Source organism: Anser cygnoides, chromosome Z, assembly GCF_040182565.1.
Source record: "Anser cygnoides isolate HZ-2024a breed goose chromosome Z, Taihu_goose_T2T_genome, whole genome shotgun sequence".
Taxonomy (NCBI): domain Eukaryota; kingdom Metazoa; phylum Chordata; class Aves; order Anseriformes; family Anatidae; genus Anser; species Anser cygnoides.
The window spans coordinates 84,168,650-84,193,747 of NC_089912.1; the positions used below are offsets into that span (position 1 = coordinate 84,168,650).

The window sequence follows — 25,098 nt, forward strand, 5'->3', positions numbered from 1 at the left end:
TGCCAAAATTGATGTGATATAACATAATATAGAATAACTTGACACTACTCTCTGAAGCTCTTCCAATGAGTTATGTTCTCTCTAGATAAATTATAGAAATGAATCATGGTTTAATTACCTTATGAGCCTGTTTTATATGCTTGTGTTATTGAACGGAAGCATTCACACTAAAATTAATATCAGAACAACATCACACAATAATGCTGTCCCATTTCACAAAACAAAATACTGACAAATCTGCTAAGAAGGAAAGTTCAAAACAAATCAGTATCCCCCTAATTTTTATTACGGGTAAAAAGTGTCAACTTACCAGACTTGTGCTTCTTGTGTTTTGCTTTCTTTTTGATTATGAACAACTTGCTCTGGATCTCAGATTTGTAAGATTTGAATGGATGAAGATGAACTTCACGCCTTCTTTGCAAATCATCAATTTTTTTCTGTAGATTTTCATTTAGAATATCCTTCAACTTCTTTTTTTTCTTTTTCTTCTTTTTTGCCCGCAACTTACTTATTTTCTTATTTTTTTGAAGTGAGTTCTCCAGCATTGTTTCTTTAGCAGATTTGTGGTAATCTATTTCTTGGTTGTCATTATGAGTGCCATTGACAAGCATTTGGCAAGCTTTCAGCGTGTTCTCTTTGAATGGACTGATCTCAACTGTTACTCTGGCCATTTCAGCACAACCTTGTCCATTCTCTGCAGGCTTTCTTTCTCCTGAACTAAAGTCACCAGCCATGCCAACAATCTCTCCTGAACTAATTAAATTCCTCAAGTTCTCTTTATAACAACCAGTTTTTTTGATGTCACTGACTCCTGAGGTCTTCATTTCACAGTTAATCTTGATCTCTGTAGTGACACTAAAGCTATCTAAACGTTTATCTTTTTCTGGACAGCTAACAGTGGAATCCACACATTTCCCTGCTTCTGTCTTGGAACGAGGTAGCAGCTCTTCTCTACCACCAGAGCTGACATCCCCGTTGCTTTTCCTTACATATTCATGTTTTGCTTTCTCCACTTTAATACGTGGCACTCTTTTAACTTTGATGGGAGGAGATGGGAATTCAGGAGCCCGAAAAGGTTTTTGTTTGTAAATCCGAACATCTGCACCACAGAACTGTGGAAAATGAACATAAGCATTCTCCAAGTAGTCATAACCAAGAATTACTTCTCTGCATTCATGGATAGGCTGTCCTAGAACAGCATCCTGAACATCCTTTTGTGTTTCATACACAAAATCACAGAGACCTTTTAGCAGCCACACTTTTTGGTAGAATGGTAGTTCGTGAAATGGTTTTTCCTGTAAGGGATTAACTTCTCCAAGGACTTTAAAAAACTGGGGACACAATCCAAGTTTTTCTGCAGAGCCATTAGGATTGTCAGTCTGCCCTACAACATTATACCAGTGTTGAACTTTCTGTCTAAGTGCTGCTTCCCAAGTCCTGTAAGAAAGTGTTGGCCTGCGATGTAATGTAGATCTGCGATGAGGAGGACTTAACAAAGAAGTCATTATTTTAGATAAAAAAGCATTACACTGAGGCATCAGAAGACAACGTTCCAATTCATAGAACACTATTTCAGGTAGGTTTAAAATCTGTTGTGCTAAACAAAGGAAATGACCAATAGCTGGAATCTCCCACATTGTTTCCATCCTTGTAGGTGCTGCTTGAGCTAAAAGTGACTTTTCCCATTCTTCTATTTCTTTCTGACTAGCTTCTTCTGCTTCTTTTCTTTCTTGCTCTCTCATCCTATTAGGAGAAAGTTAACAAAAATTCAGGTATCAGGTGGATTAAAAGAAACTGGAAGAAAAACAGATCAGAACTACAGCATGACAAACACATCTTAAAGTAATACAGAACACAATACATAAAATTTTCATCTAGTTTTGTATTACACAATGCACCACTGCACCAAAATGGGAAATTATAGACCCTTATTTCTCATCACCACTAGTTTAAAAAGGGGAAAACATAAGAAAAAACTGGTAGATAGCAACAGCTTGGATGTGCTGAATTATTTATTCATTTTTCTATTTTTAACATGTATCCCCTTTAGTCCCCACATCTCTCCTTTTTGCCAGGATTCAGTATCACCAAAAACCAGTATTTTAGTAGTCACCTACCCATATAAAAATCTCTTAAAACAAATGCCAGATAACTTACTTTCAAATTATTGCCCCATGGCTTGTGTCATGTCACCTACCTTTTAACTCCCTTCTTCAGTATACAAATATGAATGCCTAACTTAAGTGCTTCATTCAAACACAAGAATGTGAATTTCTCTCCAAGGAATAGGCTTGTTACTAGTTTGTGTGCAATGGTGGTCAAAAAGGAAACAAATATTAGGATGCATGAAGAATGTGATGGAAAATAACACTAGAAATAAAACATCATTACATTAATAAATGGTTTGCCCTCACCTGAAAAACTGTATTCAGTTCTGGTCCCCCTATCTAAAAAAGGATAGAGCAGAAATAGTGGGTATTCAGAAAAAGAGGTTATCGGTAATCAGAGTCCCATAAAACTTCTGAAAAATCTTGGACTCTATACAAAACACTAGCAAGAGGAAACATGACAGCAATATACAAAACTAATATGAAAAGACTAATTGAGCACTTCTATTTACTTTTATTTGCAAATTCATCATGACATTCAAAAACAACAAGTTTAAGAGGAAAAAATGCTGCCACTTCAGATAGTAAGCTAAAGGTAATTAACTTACTAGAACACAGGATATGTTAATTTAGTTCCAAAGTGACAAATAGGACATCCGCATTAATTGTAACAGTATCAAGGATTACTAGTAATAGGAGGAATTTTACTTCCGTGTTTAAATGGTAAACAAACATTTCTGCCCCAAGGCATGACCAGAGCAGATAGGATTAGCATACATCTGTACTTTCAGGATATTTTTTTTCAGAGCTATTCCAAAACTTCTCATATCTTTTCCTCTAAAGCTTCTATCACTGTCCACTGCTAGCAACAGTCACCTATGCATATCACTGATGTGAACTAATACTGGAATTCACGTCCTCATTTCCAGATTGCTAACCTCCAATTACTTCTCTTCATAGGTAAGTATCAAATAAATGTCATGTAACCATTTAAAGCAGCAATGCTTTCCAAATTCAGCCAAAGAATAATGGTATATTAAAATCCTTCTTTTGATGTGAACCTACTAGTGGTTTTCTAGCATGAAGAATAAGCATATTCTCATTCAAAGTAATATCTAAACATGTCAATCTGAAGTAGTGTGACAAAACTAGTTTGGTGCACATTTTGGTGTCATGCAGGAGAAATATGCCATGACCACAAACTATAAAAATTTTCATCCTCTGTGTGTTTAAAGTGACATAGAAAGATTCCACTAACAGTTTTATCTACTACAAATAATTAAAATTCAAGTGACTTGTTACCAAAACTTGGTCAGAAATTTTTAATACGAATTATGTGCATCCCTGTTGTTTATGTACCAATCAAATGCTTAAGACGGATTCATGTAAAACAAAATTAAAATGCAAATAGGTCAGTAAATTCCCACCTTCACTCTCCCAATACATTACTAATCAAACCATATAACTAATGGTATCTAAAGGCAAAATCCCACTTTGCAGTACTGATTTAAAAATATAATGAATGTGACCTAAAGACAGAAATCTCACTTGCCATTTTAGGTGTATAAACGAGTAAAGTCAACAATACTACTTGCATCGGTAAAGTGAGCACCTTAAAAAAAAAGGGGGGGCAAGGGGGGAGAGAGAAAAAAACATTTGATATTTAGCAGGATAAACATCCTTACATTGAAAAATCCTCTGGACAAACATTTGGCTTTTATGCTGACAGCAATTGTTAATAAACTGTTGTTTCCTAGTTTTATTTACATTTATCAGGAATATGTTTGCAGACTTACACTGTGTTTATAATAATAACACAAACCATCCTAAGGTCAGGCTGACATTTCCAGATGAACAGAAGACAAAATATTCTTGGAACACATCTGCAGCAGTTGTTTTGCAGCTCTTGAGTGGATAAAAGCATAGTACCTGACCTTAAAACTCAGCAGTCATGCTCCCTAAGTAGAGGGATTACCTATAACAGAGTCCAGATACAACTCCCCTCATTTCTTACCATCTTCTACCTTAAGTCAGCGGACACATCTCAACAGCTAATTAATTCTCACCTGCAACAAATTTCATTTGGATGTGAAAGAAGGCAAGATTATAGATACACTTTTTCCCCCACTTACTCCTAAAACCACTAAGAAATTGAATCATTTTTCATAACTCTCTTTTCGGTTATGAATCCATATTATTTGTCTGACAGCTCCAAACACGGTAAACGTACTGCTTTATGCTAAAAGGTAACGCATTCAAACTTGGATGGCAAGGTACAGGAAGTTGTTTTAATTCTACAATAATTAGTTTCTCCAAACATTCTTTTAAAAAACAAACTAGTAAGGTAAAAGCAAAATAGTAATATTAGGCGTTATTCTAAATTAAATTAACATTTAATGGTTAGGAGGACGCAAATATGGGGATGCCTTTGTTACTTTAATTCTACACCCGTAAAGTCTTCCATCACATTATCACATATTCAGTATTTTTCCACAGGACCCAGTTCATTCCTTGCTCACAACATCCTCATAAAAGGCAAAATTGAGACTGTATAAGTACACCTAATTCAAAGATTTACTAATTTAAATGATTGATCTGCAACCTAAATTGCATTCTTCAAATGTTTTAGCAAACGTGTGAAACTTAAGGACAACATTTTCAGAGGTGATAAAGACAATGAGGTGCCTCATATAATTTTCAACAATCCAAAGCCAAACAGAAACTTAATTCCCATTGAAATAAACCAGTTTACTTTCTATTATTCACTAGGGTTTTTAAACTATTTCAGTAAGAACCCATACCTATGCTTTGGTATATAAGTGCCCCTTAAGAGGCAAGCATTTCCAATTATGTAGTAATTCCTCAATTATTGTTAAATAATATGTAAGTCAGTATCTGTATTAATATGCTACTAAAGTATCATGTAACTAAGCCGCTGAGTAGAACCTCAGAGAAATGTAACTAATAATTCAAAGAAGATATTTGATATTCTGATCATTAGAACAATTTACCAAAAAGATAGCTCCTAAGTAAGATTGACAAGAAAACTAAATCAGACGTTTTTATAATTGTACTTGGAAAAAAAGTGCTTTTACTGCCATATAGAAACTACCAGCTGCAAAACAGTGAAATGCAAAGGCATCTTCTAAGTTGGATCTACCATGATGAATGTATCATTTGGGGGAGGTTATAAATAAATAAATAACTAAAACTGTGCAAGAAGTGGATAGACAACAAGAAAAAAAAATTATCTACAAAGTATACCTATATAAGAAATAACAAAAAGATTCAGAGCAGGATCTGTACAAAATTAACTACAGAAAAGAACAGAAGAATCACACTTTGGGATTTTCTTCCAAAACATGCAACTGAAGAAAAGCTTGCTATATAAAAAAACACAACCCAACAACAACAGAAACCATCATAAGATTCCTGTGCCTTATGAGAGGAAGTATCTAAAGCAAAGGATTACATATTAATATGGACCTCAATTGACAATTTCTTTACCAACAAGGCTGAATTCTATAGCAAGGCTCCAGCATTAGCAACCTTGCTTACCTGGGGCTAGAAGTATGTAACTCAGGCAGCTAAATAGTCTAAGCTATTTAGCTAATAAGACGCTTATTAGCTAAAAAGCATGTGTATGCTGACAAGTCAGCTGCATAGCCAGAAAGTAAGTACTTTTTTTGTATGCCAAGCTGCCCACTTTCAAACGGGGTAAACAACAGGTGTTCCTGTCCAAACACAACCAATTTGCCAACACACAAACAAGTTATACTACCATATTACACACAATATTATGGGAAAAAATTATCAGCACAGGAAGACTGGGAGGAAAGAAAAGTTCAGTACATTAGAAATTAAAAACTTAAATGCTTCACCCACCTGAGTTGAGCATCACATTCATTCATAACTATACTCAGACATGGGATAGCCTATATTACAGCAATAGATTTGGACATTCCATTTTTTAGGAACTGTGATAAAAGACTCAATGAAACAACCAATACTAATAATCAATAAAATAAACTGCATCCAAACAAGTAGTGCTTTACTTCTAAGAATATAGTTTACACCATAAATATTACTGCAATACATTAAAACAACTATAAATTCTTCATTAACATTTTGTGGCCTGAAGAACAGGTGGATAATTGTTAATTATCACATATTTTTGCTTAAGTTTTCATTGCTAATTTAGGACAAGCTTTAAGTAGATGAAAATAACTTCAGCTCAGCAAACTTCAACTTCATTACAAAAAATGAAGAGAGACTGAAAGGCAAATTCAGTAAGAAAACGGGCACCTGCCAACCGACGAACTCTGTAGCTCTATGGAATGCTGGCATGGGTTAACTAGAAGGAAGGCACTGAAAACTCCAGTAAGCTACCCAAGGCTGCAACCTTGCATGCTGTTTTGAAAAGTACCTGTTCTGTACTAACCTTTGTGTATCAGATTTCTAAAAAATAAACTGATTAACCGTTTTTTCCTTATAACGGATACAAATATATTCAACATGATCCATTATTTTATCAATAATCCAAAATACGCTTAGGAAGTTGCAATACATTTTTGAAGGAAAACAGTGCCTCACCTTAGTGTTGCAAGAATGTGCATCTACATATAAAAAATACTAAGGAAAATTACACATGTTGTCAATAGTACATGGATATAAATGATGTACTGCTAATTTTATAGGCCTTACAATTTCCAAATCTTTTTTCATAAAACACTTTCACAATGTACTTGCTGAACACCTGCATTATGGTGAGCATTATGGTGAGCTGAGAAGCAACTGGTACAGAGAGGTGTAAGTAACTACAGGGTCAACCTGTTAGTAAATAAAAAAAAGATATCCAAAGCATGATTATTTGAGTATATCAATATACTCCAAGTAATATCCAATCAGCTATTTACTGACACATTGTTTTTACTTACTAGTAAGTGCCATAGTGCAAAATCATAAGGCGTAAGGAGGCAAGCTAGTTATGAACTTCTTCTGCTCTTGTAGAAGATTCTGTAAGATCAGTGCCATGGAGCATCCTTCCCACAGGATCTGGGACTTTTGAGTATATTCAGATCCGTGGATGTAACCAGTAATTATTACAGTTTTGTAGGAATGTGCTTAAAACAGGTGTATGAAAGGAAAAAACGTAAGTAGATAGGTTCTATTGACTGTATGGATTAACTGAAATCCTATCAGGATGTCCTCTTTCATTGCTGTGTGACCAAATTCAGATATCTTGAACACAAAGTTGAACACAGCTCACGAGAACTCTACCAGAGAAATAACAACCCTAGTGATCTTTGCTTTTCACAAAGCATGAGGTAGATTAGAAGAAAGACACTATCGTATCTAGGAAAGAAGTACTGTCTCACACTCAACTCAGCCAAACTGTATTGCTTCAAATCTGTTGAAAATGATGATTGCCTGCAAAATGAGCGTGCGTTGGTTATATATGGGAAAAATCTCTAAAACTGTAAAGTTTGAAATAGTTGGAGCATTTTGCTTCCTAAAGCTAATAGTTATCATCACGCTCCACATTCAGAAACAGTCTGTCAAATTACTATTAAGGTATACACATTTATGAGCTTCTCAAAGCAAAGCACGCCACAAACAACTTTAAACACTGCCTGAATTACATACCTCTTAAATTTAAGAGATTTGAAAACTGCAAAATCCCACAGAGTTTACTATGTACACACTGTAAATTTGCTACCTAACTGGCAAGGTGAAGTGCCACATTGGTGACATAACAGGAATGGCACTTGCAAAGATAATTTGCCTCCAGCTATCAGAGAGAGAAGCACTGACATGCTACAGTCTAGTTCTGTGATCATTTTGGTAGTTTTTAATCTAATTTTTGCATGTAAAACAGCTGAAGAACTACAATAAATCACAACTGAGCTAACCAGAAATATTGCTGTGGATGCTTTCAGTTACTATTTAAAGTATCAAAATCTGAAAATAATAGCACCCTTAAAGATTATATTATGGCACCGTTAAAGATTATATTGCTTTATTATTTTTTTTCAACAAGGTAATAAGCCAAAAACAAATTCCTTTATTTGTGGATGCATTGTGCTGAAGTCTGGGTTCATTCATGAATTAAAGACAAAGAACATTACAAAGTTTAGTGATGTAAAGGCGCCTTGAGGAGCTGCCTCTGTTAGAGAATTAAGATGATATGGCTATTTCAAGACGGAACAAAATAGTTTTCCCTTTTACCTTTTTTCTTCTTTTGCTCTCAGCTGTTCCTCTTGCCTTAGAACCTGAACCATCACAGACTCGAACATGCCTGCTGACAAGCCTACTAAATTGCGAGGTGTGGAACGACGTCTTGTTGAAGTGCATGGTGTTCCTTTCTCATCTTCCTGCCCATAGCATCCTCTAGATGTTACTGCTATTGATGTTTTCTCTCTTAAATGCCTACAAGAGAAATACAAGTCAATTCACAATTACTGTTTCCCTTACCAACTGTACTTCAACGTCATCCATAGATCAAACATATTTACTCAGGACTAAAACAGTTATTGTTCACCCGCCATTCACCAGAGTTGCCATTTTTTGACTTTGAAAATTCCATTATGAAATTGTAAACCTTAAAACGAATAAATTAACAAGATATTTTCGTATCTGTTAAGAATGATGGATACCTATCTCAATTAACCAAATATTATTTGGAAATTGATTTCCCACTTCAAGCCATAAATATTTGGAAAGAAAATACTTCCGCAAGACTTGAGATAAGAAACTAGAATTTTCAGAAGATACCTAAAAATACTGAGGAAAATGTATGCATTCATTGTTGTTGCTTTGTTTAAACAGTTTATTTCAATTGGAAAATTTAAAGATGTAGGCCACCGCACCACAAAGTTGGTTCTGCAATTACCCTTCATCTTATACAATGTTTCAAAGTACAGCAGCACAGCCATTATGAGAAGTGACACTACCACATAGTCTCTGAAAACAGGATGGAAAAAAATAAAATCCAGCCCCAAAAAATCAACCTCCCCTCTGAGGTAATTTTCTGTGGTTTGTAATATCTGAGAATCATACAATCAACATTATTGCTGTTAAGGAACATTGAGTGAAACACTGATCTGAAAGGAAGCAAAGATGATCATCACAAGAACTACTTCTGGTATTTCATTTTACAAATAAACCAATTCTGTTAAACAAATCTGTCTGATACAAAATTTGAGACTTCTAGATTCCATAATCCTTTCCATTTCCTACAGTTCTTAGAGACTTGTTCCAAGCTAGTATACACAGACTTTAAAAAAAAAAAAAGCACTCCTTACAAATCCCTGAAATGTTAATAGAAGATTCACTATATATCAAGGTAGAATAACCTTTAGGCTGTTTAATATTTCTTGTTGATTAAAACAAAAGAATGTGTCTTTGTGAAAGAATGACAACAGCAATTTTCTTTCAGTAAATATACATATTGCTATTTGACGGCACGTCACATAAATTGACTTATGCGATTTCTAATAAAAAGGCACTGAGCACTCTCATGTCCTATCAAGTCCAGTAAGTATTCATTTCATTCAACAAAGGCTTCCACAAAACACCCTTCACTTCAGCACAGCTGAGACACTGCCATCACGCAACACAGAAATGAACTTGGGGCGAATCTTTCAAGCTCTGCTTGATTAGCTATTTATTTTCCAGCAGTAATTCCTTTAAGCAAGGATTTATTTATTCATTTTAAAAATTGATATTGCTAATTTTCTCAGGTAAAACTTCACATCCTATCACAGGTTCAGCTCTTCGCATCTACTCCCAAATTGTCCCAAAGCTACTGTTATGCAAAAGCATGGTGGCTGAAACAGCAGTACAGTACATGTTCACAGAGTCTTATTCAATTGAGTTCTGCACAGCACTCAAGTGTTCCCACTGTACAGACAAGGTTCTTCTTACCAGCTGGCAGCAAGGCTCTGTGTTGCTAGCAAGTTTAAGCTTGATGGACATGGACAGCTTTATGTACTTCCTAATACCATTCCTTCTTGTTCACCTTCACCCTCTCCCAAAAAAAAAACAAACATCTCAGCTTTAATGTGAGAAACATTAAGTTACATGCAAGACTACTGGACCTTTCACTGTAAGAAGCCACCATATTTTTAATGAGACTAAGCTGTGCTTATGTCAAATTCAAGAGAAAACATGTATTTCAGTTGTGACTTTAATTGGGCTTTGTACAATATGGCCTGAAAACCTTCCATGGTCAGCTGCTTTGGCTGAGAAACAAGCTCCTGCCAGGCATTTATGCTTAAACATATCAGAATTTCCATTTTGCCATGTAAGCCTGTAACTACAATATGCCAGGTGTTACCTTCTGTTTTATCATGTATATTTCCAAAATATATTCTGACACTAAGTTATCTATTTCAACGAAAGCGCTTCAGCTCAGCATTTTATTCTTACTCAAAGGCAGAAAGAAATTCACAGACTACAGTAACTATATAAAATGTATCATCTACTTTAAATTGAGAAGGGTATTAATTTTAAAGAGACAGTCATACAGAATTTGGGCAGCGTCACTTGCTTTTACCAGCATAAAGGAAAGAAAGGAGCATTTGACATCTTGTCCAAACAACTGTGTCTCCATAGTCTTAAAAGGCTTCTTTCAGAAGTAAAATCTTAGTCAGGAAATGCTAACCCCTATTTTGCATTTCAGCATGTCCAGCTTTGGTGTTTCCAAAACATTTTTAATATTTGAATGGTCCCAGTAGGCACCACTCCTCTTTGTAGAAGTGCTGAAAGCTTGAATGTTTGATCCTACCGGGAACCATTCAAATGTTTTTTGTTTGTTTTTAAATAAGCGATTCAGATAGTATTTTTTTTTTTACATAAAGAGAAACAGAAGGTTATGTTCTACAAAAAAAAAAAAAAAAGAAAGAAAAAGAAAAAAGAAACACCATACCCTCCTGTTCTACTTTATGCATACGGCAGATGCCAGAGCCGCTATAGAGTTTTCTACACCTACCGGGACAGCAGCGCCAGTTTCTGTTCCAGCATCATCTCCAGCTTCTGGGCCTGTTTGGAGAGCCAGTGATCCACTCCATGCAGCCGGTAACATGTCTCTAGCATGAGCCGGAAGTCACCCACGAAATCTGCTATCCCTGCGTACTGCCCACCGAGGAATTTCTCTTCCATCTTCAGCAGCCACATTCCAGCCGGCGGCAAGGACTGACTGCTACAAGGACCCGAGAGGGAGCCACCCCCTCCTTCCTCCTTTATGGACGCCTGATCCGCGAGCGGCTTTAAAAACGGTGCTGTCAGCGGCCGGTACTTCTCCAGGAGGAACTCGCGCAGGATGCGGTACCCCTGCTGCAGCTCGGGGCTCAGGCTCTGCTCCCAGCCGCTGCCCAGGCTCTTCCCTCCCGCACCGTCTCCATCCTCGCCCCGCTCCTCGGCGGCGGGCCGCTCCGGGTCCATGTCTCCCGCTCCTCTCACGCGCGGGGCCTGGGCGGCTGCGGCGGGGCGGGCCGCCAGCGCCGGGCCGGCTCCGGGGGGCAGCTAGGGGCCGCCGGCCGGGCGGAGGGGCGGCATGGGCCTCACCGAGGCACCGAGACGCGCGTCAGGCCCTCGCCACGCTCCCCCGCGGCGGCGGCCTCAGCCCTGCCCCCAGCCGCGGCCGGGCGGCGGCAGCAGGAGGAGGAGGGGGGGGGGGGGGGAGGCCTCCCCCTGCCGTGCCCGGACCCGCGCACGGCCCCGCCCGGCGGCCGCTCCCTCGCCCTCGGCGGCCGCCCCCGCCCGCCCCGAGGGGGCTCCCCCGGCCCCGCCCCGCGCTGAGTGAGGGGAGGCCGCGCGCGCACCGCCGGCAGTTAACGGCCCCGCGCGGCCGTTGGGGGGGGCGGGAGGGGGGGGAGGGGGGCGAGAGAAAGGGACGCGGCGCCTCGCCTAGCGCGCGTGCGCAACCAGCCGCAAAAGGGAGGGGTGGGGGGGGGGGGATGTGTTATGGGCGCCAGGTGAGGTGGCGTCATCAGAGGGCGACCGCGCGCGGCGGGGGTTGGTGCGCGTGCTCGCGCCGGGAGGGGGGGGGGGAGGGGGAGGGGGAGGGGAGGGGAGGGGAGGGGAGGGGGAGGGGCGGGTCCCGGCGTGTGGCGATGGCGATGGCTCGGCGCGGGGGCGTCGCCGCTCCGCTGGGTTCGCAGCCCCGGGCTCTGCCAGAGGTTGCGGCTTCCACAGCGAGCGGTGTGCAGAGACGCCCTCTGAGGACGCCCCCCCACCTCCTCCCAGCGCGTGTCCCGAGTTAACGTTGTGTGTGTCTCATTAAAGGTGTTCCGCAGCTGAAGCGAGCTGGAGTTTGTAAAAGCGTTCGGTTCCACGTGTGGAAGTACTTGAAGAGATGCTGTGTGAAACAGCTGCGGCTTCAGGAACAGAGGCTGCTAGAAACAATAAATGGAAAGATGGAACTGTCCCAAGGGTCCGGTTGCTGTGTCGGGAGCTGGGGGTCGGCCTCTTTTCACAGATAACCAGTGACAGGTCTAGAGGGAATGGCCTCAAGTTGTGCCAGGGGAGGTTTAGGTTGGAAATTGGGACACATTTCTTCTCAGAAAGAGCAGTCAGGCGCTGGAGCAGGTTGCCCAGGGTGGTGGTGGAGTCACCACCATTCCTGGATCTGTTCAAGGAAAGGTTGGACCTGGTGCTTAGGGACATGGTTTAGTGGGTGACAGTGGTGGCAGGGGGATGGTTGGACCAGATGATCCTTGAGGTCTTTTCCAACCTCAGTGAGTATACGATTCTATGATCTTTTCATATTTGCCCTTAGACACTTTCCAGTCCTACTCCACCACAACGATGGGCAGCAACTTACTGAGGAACATTGCCTGGGCTCCAGCGGGCCCTGCAGTATTGTTATCAAGTGTTTGTGAGAAACTTACTGTACTCACAGTTTCAGGATAATCCCCTCCAACATAAATGGTTATGTGAAAAGCTTAGGGTGCCTTGTTATGAGAGAAAATGACTGCACAAAAATAAAAAAAAAATCAAGGATGTTTACTGTGTGCAGCCCACTGCACCTTTAGGGCATTACTGTCTTCTCCGAATGGTAACTTTCTGCAGAGGTCATTGCAGAAACCATGCTCATGACACACTCTTGACAGGAATAAATCATGCTATATGACAAAGTAATGCAGCACCATTCCTCTATCATTATTGCCCTTTCCATTCTAAGGACACCAAGAAATTTCCCTCTGTTCACCCGTGTTTGGTCAGAGCCAGCTTTCGTAAGTGTTCCTGTCAGGCTGTTTTTCTAGAAGGACTGAAGCAGTAGGTACAGCACCCAGCTCACACTGATGTACTTTACATGCAGGTTTAGGCTACAGGATGGGACTTTCGGACTGAGAAGATGAGCAAAAGCCCCCTCTAGCTTTGTCTTCCAACCCCAGTCTGTGAAGCTCTGGTACAACCTGTGCACTGAGGTTGATTTGCCTCGGTCCTTCCATCTCTCCTGAGCACTTATGGAAGCTGATATTACAGCTATGTAGCTTTATCCTCCAAAACCTCTTGAATTAAAAACTTGAATGGAATGAGATCAGACACCCCCAAATTCAGGAGGTGGTAGTGGAGCTGAGGCAGTGGCGTACCTCCAACATGGAGGGCGATGCAGTGACCCTGACGAGAAGACCCTTTTTCATCAAGCATTTAGCAATCCACAGATCAGATAAGGTGAGCGTAGCCATGCACAGTGCCGTGTTGGGGCCTGCATTGTGCTGTGCGTTTCCCATCGCCTGAGGATAAACCCAGACAGCCCGTTGTGAGAACGGCTGGCAGCTCCTACTTTGTACCAGTTGCTATGCCACCTGCATGGCCTTGCCTTTGTCTAAAACTGCAGCAACAAGTTCCCATGCCAGTATCTTATTTCAGAACAGAAACGCTGTATAGAGATATTTTCTTGTAAGAAAATCCTGTTATAACCTGGATAACCAAATATGGAGCAACTCTTCCACAGACAGGGACTGCATGGTGTGATGTGCTCTAACTGGGAGCCCATTTGGGGCTACCCTAATCACGGTTCCCAGCATGTGAAGTGCTGCAAGATTACTGTTCTCTATTACTTTATAGTGTTAACTGTAATAAATATCATAATGGACCAGCATGTCCCGGTGAAAAATGGAGGGAATGCTGTTTTATGTTTTCTCTGATAACTTAACTTGGTAAGAGTGCTCAGCATGTCTAGTTCCCACTCCAAGCTGCAGGTGCAGGGTCAGCATCACAAGGACAGAAGTGGTAAAGGTCTTCCGGCAAGATACATGGAGATTAAATCAACTGCAAAAAAATAAAAGTATGGGATTTATGAATCATGTTCCTCTTGTTAGGGTACTGTGTGACTGCACCCCCTGTTGGCGAGGGCTCTGCCCTTTGTGCCTTGCAGTGTCTCGATTCCTGTCTAATTTTCTGCTGTGGAGCTGCCACTCCTGCTGCTCACTGGCTCTTGCATTATACCAACCTATATCCTCTTGTGATTGCCCAAAGTGTGGCAGATGTGCTCCAAAAGGCTACTTTCTTCCTGGCTTGATAATGCCTTCACAAAGACTAGAAGTAAAGCTAATGGAGATAAACTTGTCTAGAAATAAAGTGAATTTGACTTGTTTCTGGTAATCAGCGATCATCTCTCCAGCTGCCAAAAACATCTCAGTGCCCAGGTGCCTATAATGATTTCTTTGAGGTGGCTGTCTCTCTTAATGAAATAAGAAAGAATTGTTAGGCTAAGGAATATGCATCTTTGTGTTGGGAAGAGAGACTGTAATGAACTACAAACTCAGTATTTTCCACTTTTGTTTGTTTGTTTGTTTTTGTATTCCTACAAGTTATAAATTTTCATTCAATGCTTCTCCTCTCAAAGTGTTTGGTAGGTCTGTCCTGGGAGTAAGGACTGAGACAAAATTGGGTGGTTATATCATATTCTGTGTGTCTAAGTAAATAAGAGCAGTTTTTTTCAATGTATGTTTAGCTTTCAACTTTGTAAGTTTTTTTTTTTTTTTGGTTGGTTGGTTGTTTTTTTGTTTTGTTTTGTTTTTGGATTTGAAGAAGGGCTTTTTTGCCTGGAAGCTCCTTTATACATTCTCCAACAATACCAGGTAACCTAATAAAAGTTATTGCTCGTAGCTACACATTTGGCCTTGCCTTCAGGCTGTGAGAACTTGTAGTCAGAATTTCACATTTAATTCATGAACAAATACCATGCCACAACAAGTAATTTTCTCCATTTGTGGTGTGATAACATCTCAACCATAGTCAAGTATCACTTAGAAAACTGATATTTAGTCTGTGGTGGTGAGTGAAATATAAATGTCAAGATTACAGTCTGAGGTTAAATTGGATGTAAAGAACGGAGGCAGATTAAGGAAGCAGAGATCACAAATCAGGATAGTACCCTTTATTGGGAACAGTGACTTTTATAACCAAAACCATTTAAAAGAGAAATTTTTCAGAGTAAGCAATCATAGTAGGATAAAAGAGTGACAAAGTGTCCAGTTCTGTGTCCAGTTCTGGGCTCCCCGGTACAAAAAAAGAGAGGGATCTCCTGGAAAGAGTCCAGTGGAGGGCCACAAAGATGATACGGGGCCTGGAGCATCTTCCCTATGAGGAAAGGCTGAGAGACCTGGGTCGTTTCAGCCTGGAGAAGAGTGAGGTGGGATCTTATCGATGTTTACCAATATCTTAAGTGTGGGAGACAGAGATTTGGCCAACCTCTTTTCAGTGGTTTTTGGGGACAGGACAAGGAGCAATGGCCAAAAAACGGATCACAAGATGTTCCGCACCAACATGAGAAAGAACTTCTTCATGGTGAAGGTAACGGAGCACTGGAACAGGCTGCCCAGCGTGGTTGTTGAGTCTCCTTCTCTGGAGATATTCAAGACCCATCTGGAGGCCTACCTTGGCAACCTGCTCTAGGGAACCTGCTTTGGCAGGGGGGTTGGACCCAATGATCTCCGGAGGTGCCTTCCAATCCCTACAATTCTGTGATTCTGTGATTCTGTGAAAAGCTGTCTGAAATGAATTATACTGGAGAACAGATTATAGTATCTGCCCATAACAACTTTAATGTGTTGTTTTTGTCTTCTGTAATTAAAAATATATTGCATTCAAAGAATCACAAAATAGACCATCAATGCACTTGAAAATCTTGCCACATGAGTGCACTGTTGTATAAAAACCGCACCCTCTGTCTACTTTAAGTTAGACTTGGGACTCCATTTCCAGCAAAAGCAAACAAAAACTGTAGAAAATACGTAAGAGTGATAAAATGGAGTTGTGTTTTGCCACATCCAGTATTAAGAATAAGGGCTATCACCCACATAACAGAAAATAACATAGTTCAGAATAAATATAGTTGAACACTTAATAACACTTATAAATTGAACACTTGAAGGGGCTGTATACTGATTTCTTTCCAAAACATCTCAATTACATATACATTTTTTGTAATATATCGTGATGTAGATTTACATAATTTTAACAATTAAAAAAACTGAAAATGTGACTTTGGATGATCTGTAAAAGACAGAATGGCACACTAAATGAGCCCGTCTACCTTCATGCATACAAAGATGGCAAGAACATTTGCAGTTGCAATGTTATCCACAGTGCATGAAGTTGTTATGGAAAAGTTCAAATATTCGGTGGATAAAGGTATACTATAAAAGGGAGAAATGTGGTATGTGCTTGGGAAGGAATAATCTTCCATACACAGTTCACAAAGGATAGGATAATCTTGCAAAGGAACAGAGGCAACTATCAGACGTGACCATGTCCCCTACCTGTGGTATAACTGTTGGGTAAGGGAACCATAGCAAGTCAGGTAGGTCAAATTCAGGGATCTGAATTTAAGAGAGCATTTTAGGCAGAGTGTGAAAGGATCCACAACTTCTATAGACACCCACTGACAGTGTATATACTTGGTCTCTTTAGAAATAAGGGCACTTTCTGCAAGTTGATTTGGGAGTTATCACAAAGATTCATTGTGCGCCCTAAGCTGATATTTTGCTTTCAAATTTGGTCTCAAACTGAATGAACACCTAGTGGCTATTAATATTGTACAATATGATGAATTGCAAGACACATAGAAAAAAGTTTTAACTCCCTAATTTACTTGCTGGCATTGTCTGTCTTTAATGACAGATAATGCATACACTCTCACAGATCTATACATAATTATCAGAAAATATGTGAAATAGTTTATAAAAACTACCCCAAACCTTGTGAATTCACAGGCTCTCTCCAGCTCCAATTGTTGTCTGTCCTAACCTTTTTAATGGACAATAGCCTTTTTATAAAAGAAGTTATCAGTTTACAGAGGGTAGAAGCAAGGACAAATAGCCTGGGAGGAACACAGGGAAGTTGTCGAAGCAGCCAGAGATCAGGTTGGAAAGCTAATGCTCTGCTAAAATTAAATCTGGTGAGGGACATCAAGGGCAACAAGAAAGGCTTCTATAGGTACACCAGTGATAAAGGAACAGTAGGGAAAATGTGGGCCCTCTCTGGAAGGAAAGGGGAGACCTGGTCACCTGGGATATGGAGAAGGCTGAGGTACTCAATGACTTTTTTGCTTCAGTCTTCACCAGCAAGAGCTCCAGCTGCATAGCCTGGGCCCCAGAAGGCAAAGGCAGAGAATGATGAACCACCTTCTGCAGAAGAAGATCAGGTGTGAGACCATCTAAGCGACCTGGAGGTGCACAGGTCCATGGGACCTGATGAGATGTATCTGTGGGTCCTGACGGAACTGGCAGATGAAGTTACAAAGCCACTATCCATCATATTTGAGAACTCATGGCAGTCTGGTGAAGTCCCCACTGACTGGAAGAGGAGAAACGTAAATCCCATTTTTTAAAAAGGAAAAAAGGAGGACCCAGGGAACTGTAGGCCAGTCTTGTGAGGAACCAAATTGTGTTTTTGCAGTACAACAGGTTTTCGAAGTAGAATGTGTTTCTGCAGTAGAAAACCAACCTTCTGTATTCAAAGGTAGTTGTGTAGTCATAACAAAGGGAAATGCTAAGTAGATAAGTGAACAGTAGAAGGCCTCACTGTTCCAAAGTAAGGAGGAAGACTGCGAAAAACAGGACAAGCAGTGCAAGAACAGTAAAAAACGAAAATCACAAGTTCTCTAATCACAAGAAAACAGAAGAAAAAAGAAAAGAAAAGGGAGAAATTAAAGGATTGATCAAATAAAATTGTACATGTATGGTATAGATGGGTGTCGAGTAGGTTGTGAACCTGTAGTACTCAGCCAATGAGAAAACAGGAGAAATCAAGTGTCGGGTAATAGCGAATATAAGGTTATGATATGCTTTCTATGCGGTGTTCCTATTTGCAGGACACCCACCATTGCAATCATGAATAAAATAGCTTCACAAAAGATCCTGTCTGAAGAAAATTATTCTCACAGTCTTACCTCTGTACCTGGCAAGATCATGTATCAGATCCTCCTGGAAACTACGCTAATGCACGTGGAAAATAAGGATGTGACTGTCGACAGCCAACATGGCTTCACTAAGGGCAGATTGTGCCTGACAAATCTGGTGGCCTTCTACAATGGGGTAACAGTATTGGTGGCTAGGGGAAGAGCAACTGACATCATCTACCTGGACTTATGCAAAGTCTTTGACACAGTCCTGCATTATATCCTTGTCTCAAATTTGGAGAGACATGGATTTGATGGATGGATTACTTGGTGGGTAAGGAATTGACTGCATAGTCACACTCACAGAGTTGCAGTCAACAGCTCTATGTCCAAGTGGAGATCAGTGACGAGTGGTGTTCCTCAGGGGTCAGTACTGGGACTGTCACTGTTTAACATCTTTGTTGGTGATACGGACAGTGGGATCGAGTGCACCCTCAGCAGGTTTGCTGATGACACCAAGCTGTGTTGTGCAGTCAACACACTGGAGGGAAGGGATGCCATCCAGAGGGACCTGGACAGGCTTGAGAGGTTGGCCTGTGCGAACCTCATGAGATTCAACAAGGCCAAGTGCAAGGTCCTGCATTTGGGCTGGGGCAATCCCAAACACGAATACAGGATGGGCAGAGAATGGATTGAGAGCAGCCCTGAGGAGCAGGACCTGGGGGTGTTGGTTGACAAGAAGCTGGATATGACCTGGCCATGTGTGCTCGCAACCCAGAAAGCCAACTGTATGCTGGGCTCAAAAGCAGAGTGGCCAGCAGGGTGAGGAAGGTGATTCTTCCCCTCTGCCCTGCTCTTGTGAGACCCCACCTGGAGCACTGCATTCAGCTCTGGGGCACCAGCACAAGAAGGACGTGGACCTATTAGAACAAGTCCAGAGAAAGGCCATGAGGATGATCAAAGGACTGGAGTACCTCAGCTGTGCAGACAGGCTGAGGGAGTTGGGGCTGTTCAGCCTGAAGAAGAGAAGGCTCTGGGAAGACCTTACAGTAGCCTTCCAGTACCTAAAGTGGCCTACAGGAAAGCTGGGGAGGGACTCTTTGTCAAGGAGTGCAGTGATAGGATAAGGGGGAATGGTTTTAAACTAAAAGAGGGAAGATTTAGATTAGATATAAGGAAGAAATTCTTCACTCAGAGGGTGGTGAGGCACTGGCACAGGCTGCCCAGAGAAGCTGTGGATGCCCCATCCCTGAAGGTGTTCAAGGCCAGGCTGGATGGGGCTTTGAGCAACCTGGTCTGGTGGGAGGTGTCCCTGCCCATGGCAGGGGGGTTGGAAAGAGATGATCCTTAAGGGTCCCTTCCAACCCAAACCTTTCTGTGATTCCATGATTGTATGATATCACTGTTCCACCACAGTCAAAGCATCATTTAGGCTGGCAGAATTAAAATACGTGTATAAGGACACCAGGAGATCGTGCTGCAGGTCAGAAGCTGCCTGTGTCAGGGCGTGGGATGAAGAAAGAAGGGTGATTTCTACAGTAGCAATACAGAAACGGGTCAGGCAGAAGAGTAAAGTTTTCTATTTCTTTCTGAGCGATCCCTTGACATTCCAAATTGTGATATAACGCTGTTTGCTTCTAGGAAAGGAGAATCTAAAATTATCCCTCACCTTCAAGTTTATGTTATGCCAGAACATAAAAATCTCCACATGTCAAAAAAAAAAAAAATCCACTTTTCATATAGCACACGTCCACTGAGTGAATCATTTTCTTCTTCTCCTTCTATAGTGGCAGTGTCATAACTAGTGACAGATTATCTTACTGTTACTTTAATTCTGCTTCTTCTAGTTCATACATTAAATCCAGAGGTCAAAAAATTAAATTTTCTGCTACTGATGATCCCCACAGTGACATAAATGACAACCCACACACCAAGGGTCCGTGGTGAGGTGACTGAATTAACACTACCAGCAGAAACAGTTAAGCTGTGTGCCCAAATAATCACATTCTCCTTTTATTAACATAAAATAATGGTAAATAAAAACAACACCAAACTCTGGAAAGCACTCTCAAAGGTCTTTTCTTCTGAGGATCTGCCGCCTGAGTTTTTCTTTCCATCAGCTGTGCAAGAATTATTGAGGAACTGGCACGTGAGGAGAATAATCAATCTTTGAAATGTTCCAGACGAATCCTGATTTTTAATCCTCTCACACATCACACCACCATTAGGGACCTTACATTTTAGGGATGCAGTACTGCTGTCTATTGCTAATACTATCCTCATTGCCAGTTAGTTACATAAGCTGACAGAAAACAGAGTATGTGTCCTTGAATTTTAAGCTTTAGAGACATTCTCCTTTTCTGAGTTCTCAAAGCTGTAAGCTGTTTTGCACACAAAGTTATGCAGCATATTTGGCTGAAAAACTACAATTATCCTTAAAGTAAGTCTTTTTCAGCAACTCAAAGTAAAGCAGAAGTGAATTTTACTATGTGTTGTAATACACCAAAGATCCATTATCTCACAAACAGATCAAGAATAAGTATTTAATTTTATTAATATGAAGTGTTGTGATTCAAGTTTCCATTATGATCTCTTCCTAGAACTAAAGAAAGAATAAAACATTTGAACAAAATAATTTTTTTCTTTATTGTTTTTCATATTTTTTTTTCTTGATTCCAGATTACCTTTGAAGCTTATTCCATGAGCTATCTAATTCTGGTTAGACTGCTAAACCAGGCTCCTCCTGAAGAGCAGCGTGATGGAACTTGTCATCTTTATGCTAAAATATTATAATTTCATAATTTTAATATATATTTAGTAAAATGTATAATATTAATTATAAAATTATATAAATATACAAAATATTATATGAAAGATAAAAATTTTATATACTTCTACATTTTATAATTCAATTACCTAGTGTCAGCTGTTCTTTCTCCGTAGCAGCGTAGCAGAATTATTTTTTAAGTGTGTGATGGGCAGAACAGACATGTTGCTCTAACAATGGCTTCTGAGCTGTCAGTCTAATCTCAGCTGGTTTCATGTGTGCTGATGTGTACTGGTAAGCAGTGCCCAGTTACTCTGCTACAGTATCTTTGGTTTGTTCCAGCATCCTCATTCCCTCCCATACCTTCAACTGACAGGGAGGGCCCAGTGCTGTGACTTGTACAGGCATGTACATGCCTTGGCATCACAGATGAAAAAATAGTTTACGTTGTGCATGCTAAAAGGCAGAAGATAATGTCTGTGTGCTGGGGGTATGTGAATATATGAGGCTGATCTTTGAAATTCTGAAGCACAAGCCTGCTATTTGCTCACTGCAGTTGATAGAGGCTGGCTGTAAATTTTGATAGTAGCTGGACTAAACCTTGGGCAGTGACATCCAAAACCTGTGAGAAACAAAACAGCAGGAACCAACATGACTTTCTGCCAAATCATCCTGGAATGGCAGAGACCTTTCTGTGGAGAAAACAAGTTGAGACCTAGGAATGGTGATGCTGAAGGGGAGCAAGTGAGTCAGTATGTCAGATGATCAAGTAACATAGAAGCTCTAATCTCTTTGGTTCTGAAATCACCTTCACTGTTCAGGTCCTCTGTGGGTTGTCGTTTACTGTTGCACCTGGCCAGCCAGTACATACAAGCTGAATAACTAACTCCTTAGTCAGAGAGAAGGCCTGTTGAGATCAGACTGCGGTTTTTCATTCAGCAATACATTTCAGACTCTCCCTCTCAGCTATTCAGCTTCTAATTTTCATAAAATATGAAAGAACGTGCATTTTTTTCAGTTAAGCTTGCTCCTTCTTCTGTGCTCTCACCAAACCTGGTCAAAATAATCCAGGCATTTCAAAAGTGATTGGAGAGGTGTACTGGGTCTGGCTGGGATGGAGTTAACTTTCCCTGCAGGAGCCCATACAGTGCTGTGCTCTGCACCTGTAGCTGGAACAGCAGTGGTATCACACCAGTGTTGTGTCTGCTGCTGAGCAATACTGGCACCACATCAGGACTTCCTCCAACCCCTCCAGAGCCAGCAGGCTGGGGGTGGGCAAAAGGTGAGGAAGGAACATCACCAGGGCAGTTGACCCAAACCAACCAAAGGGATATTCCACACCATGTGGTGTCACACTCAGCAATAAAAGGTAGAAAAAGAAAGAATAGGGGAGGGGTGGGCTCTTGTTGTGAAAATGTCTGTCCTCCCGAACAACAGCTACGTGCATTGAGGCCCTGCTTCAAAGACACAGTCAAGCATCGCTCAATGGTGGGAAGTATAGAGTAATTTCTTTCCTCTGCACTTCCACACGGCCTTTGATTGTTGTTGGTTTTTTTTTGTTGTTTGTTTGTTTCCCTTTGCCGCTTTCCCTTTTTTCCCTTTAGTTAAATTATTTAATTAATAATAATTCTTCCTTAATATTTATTTTTTTTCCTTTAATTAAATCATTCTTATCTCAACTCGTGAATTGTTTCTTCCCTTTTCTTCTTCCCCTCCTCTTCGGAGGAGGAGGAGTGAGAGAGCAGTTTGGTGGAGTTCAGCTGCTTAGCAAGGTAAAACCACCACAGAAGGACAGACAGCACAATTGCCTAATCCTCAGTTCTTTAGGAAATCAGGCTAATGGGAATTTATTAATAGTAATCTCCAACATTTTGAATCTTTCCACTCTAACTGTGCAATATGAGAAATGTAGCTACAAAATTGCTTCATACACACCATTTATTTATATTCAAGTTTTTACAGTTATTACTTTCAATGTCTTATTGCAGAGCTGAAATTTGTTTGTCCTGGTATTATAGGAATGGCAGTCATTTCCCTTTTCTATTGCAGAAGAGCAGAGAACAGAACAACGGGAAAAAAAGAAAAGATATAATTTTTAGTGTAGAAAGGACATTAAATGTGCACAGAAAGGTAATATTTAGATGACTAAAACATTTGATCTGTTCACTGGCCATTTCGTTCGTTTTTAATCATTAGCTATAAAGATCACGTTCTACAGTGTTTGAGACGACATATCACTTATGCACCAGAGCTAAAACTTCATGTGCCTAGATATGAATGTCTGCTTCAATTAGGGGAAAAGAGAACTCCCAAAATGTTCACAAAATCAACAATTATACAGTGTGCACTCTATGTCACTGTGTCTATCTGGTGGCGTGTATCAAACAAAAGAAGCTGTGGCAGTGTTTAGGCACCTGACACATTGAAAATCAGTATAAGATGGCACTATCCCTATTGTACCAGGCTGTCAATGAAGGGTTGTGGACAGAATTCACAATGCTTGAAAGGTAAGAACTAAAATGAAGATACTTATTTCTGAATAAGTACAACTATTGCTGCTTGTTCTGGTGTGTTTTCTAAAAGTTGTAGGAAACAACCTGTAAAATTTGTTTAAAAGGTAGTAATCTTCAGTCTCATCCAATCACATCTTGTCTGTATATCTGTTTTGACTCTATATCTAGAGAAAAAATACAGTTACTTCCAAAGAAATCCTCGAGTAGATAAATAAAACAATTAAAAATTTCTGGAATATTGATTTCACAGGACCACTGCATAGCTGAGGTTGAAACAGACTTCTGGAGGTCTGTAGTCCAACATCTCCACGCTGAAAGCAGGGCCAGCTCAGGGCCTTGTTCAATAGAGTTTTGAGTATCTTCAAGGATGCAGGCTCCTCAGCCTCTCTAGACAACCTGTTCCAATTCTGCCAAGATGCTTTCCAGCTGGGTTGCCCCTGAGCAGTATTGGAGTATGTGTGGGGATTTTGTTGGGATCACAGAGACTTAGTGAGGTGGCTCCCATGACTGAAGTGTTGCAATGTGTAGGCTCATTAGGAAGGACGATCTGGGGAGTTGCCCTCTATGTGAGAGTGTAGCTGGAGTACATGGGACTCTGCCTGGGGATGGATGAGGAGCTGATTGAAAGCTTAAAAGTTAGCGTTAAAGAGAGGTCAGGTACAGGTGACATTATAGTGGTTGTCTGCTACAGGCCACCTGACCAGGAAGAACAAGTGAATGAGACCCTCTACAAATAGGAGCAGCCTCAAGTTCACAGGCTCTGGACCTCATGGAGGACTTCAACCACCTTGATATCTGTTGGAGGGTCAATACAGCAGGGTGCAAGCAATCTAGGAATGCATTGACAGTAACTTCCACCTCTGAGTGCTAGAGGAGTCAAAGAGAAGTGTTCCGACCTCATACTCATCAACAATGAGGGGCATGTTGGGACTGTGAAGGTCAAAGGCAGCCTTGGCTGCCTCCAACATGAGATGATGGAGTTCAGGATCCTGAGGGTAGTGAGGAGAGTGAAAAGCAAGCTCACAGCCCTGGACTCCAGGAAAACAGGCTGTGGCCTCTTCAAGGATCTATTTGGAAGACTCCCATCGGATAAAGCCCGAGAAAGTTGGTTAATGTTGAGGAATCATCTCCTAGAACAAGAGATCCATCCCAACAAAGAGGAAGTAAGGCAAAAATGCCAGGAGGCCTGTGTGGAACACAGAGACTTTGCCCAAACATCCAGGGATGAAGCTGGGAAAGATAAAACCCTAATGGAGTTAAATCCAGCCAAGGATGTCAAAGACAATAGGAAAGGCTTGCGTAAGTATCTCAATGACAAAAGGAAGACTAGGGAGAAAGTGGGCCCATTGCTGAATG

General features: G+C 40.8%; 1 protein-coding gene and 1 long non-coding RNA gene across 4 annotated transcripts in view; one reads left to right on the top strand and one right to left on the bottom strand.

Moving 5' to 3' along the window:
- Window positions 1-11,786, bottom strand: part of BRD10 (bromodomain containing 10) — a 59,629-nt gene extending 47,843 nt beyond the window's left edge. For 2 of the 3 annotated variants that reach the window (XM_048050726.2, XM_013197366.3), the window contains exons 1-3: window positions 11,101-11,786; window positions 8,337-8,537; window positions 311-1,743 (exon numbers count right to left, since the gene is read on the bottom strand). In XM_048050726.2, the coding sequence (XP_047906683.1) occupies window positions 311-1,743; window positions 8,337-8,537; window positions 11,101-11,552 (2,086 nt within the window). In that variant the 5' untranslated portion in view covers window positions 11,553-11,786. Of the gene's footprint in view, window positions 1-310; window positions 1,744-2,414; window positions 2,448-8,336; window positions 8,538-11,100 lie in introns of those variants that run through there. The other variant, XM_048050727.2, reaches the window with a different exon arrangement.
- Window positions 11,787-12,195: 409 nt separating this feature from the next.
- On the top strand, window positions 12,196-12,536 carry LOC136788935 (uncharacterized). Its single transcript, XR_010827564.1, has 2 exons — window positions 12,196-12,311; window positions 12,396-12,536. It is a non-coding gene; the product is annotated as an uncharacterized lncRNA (long non-coding RNA).
- The last annotated feature ends 12,562 nt before the right edge of the window (window positions 12,537-25,098 follow it).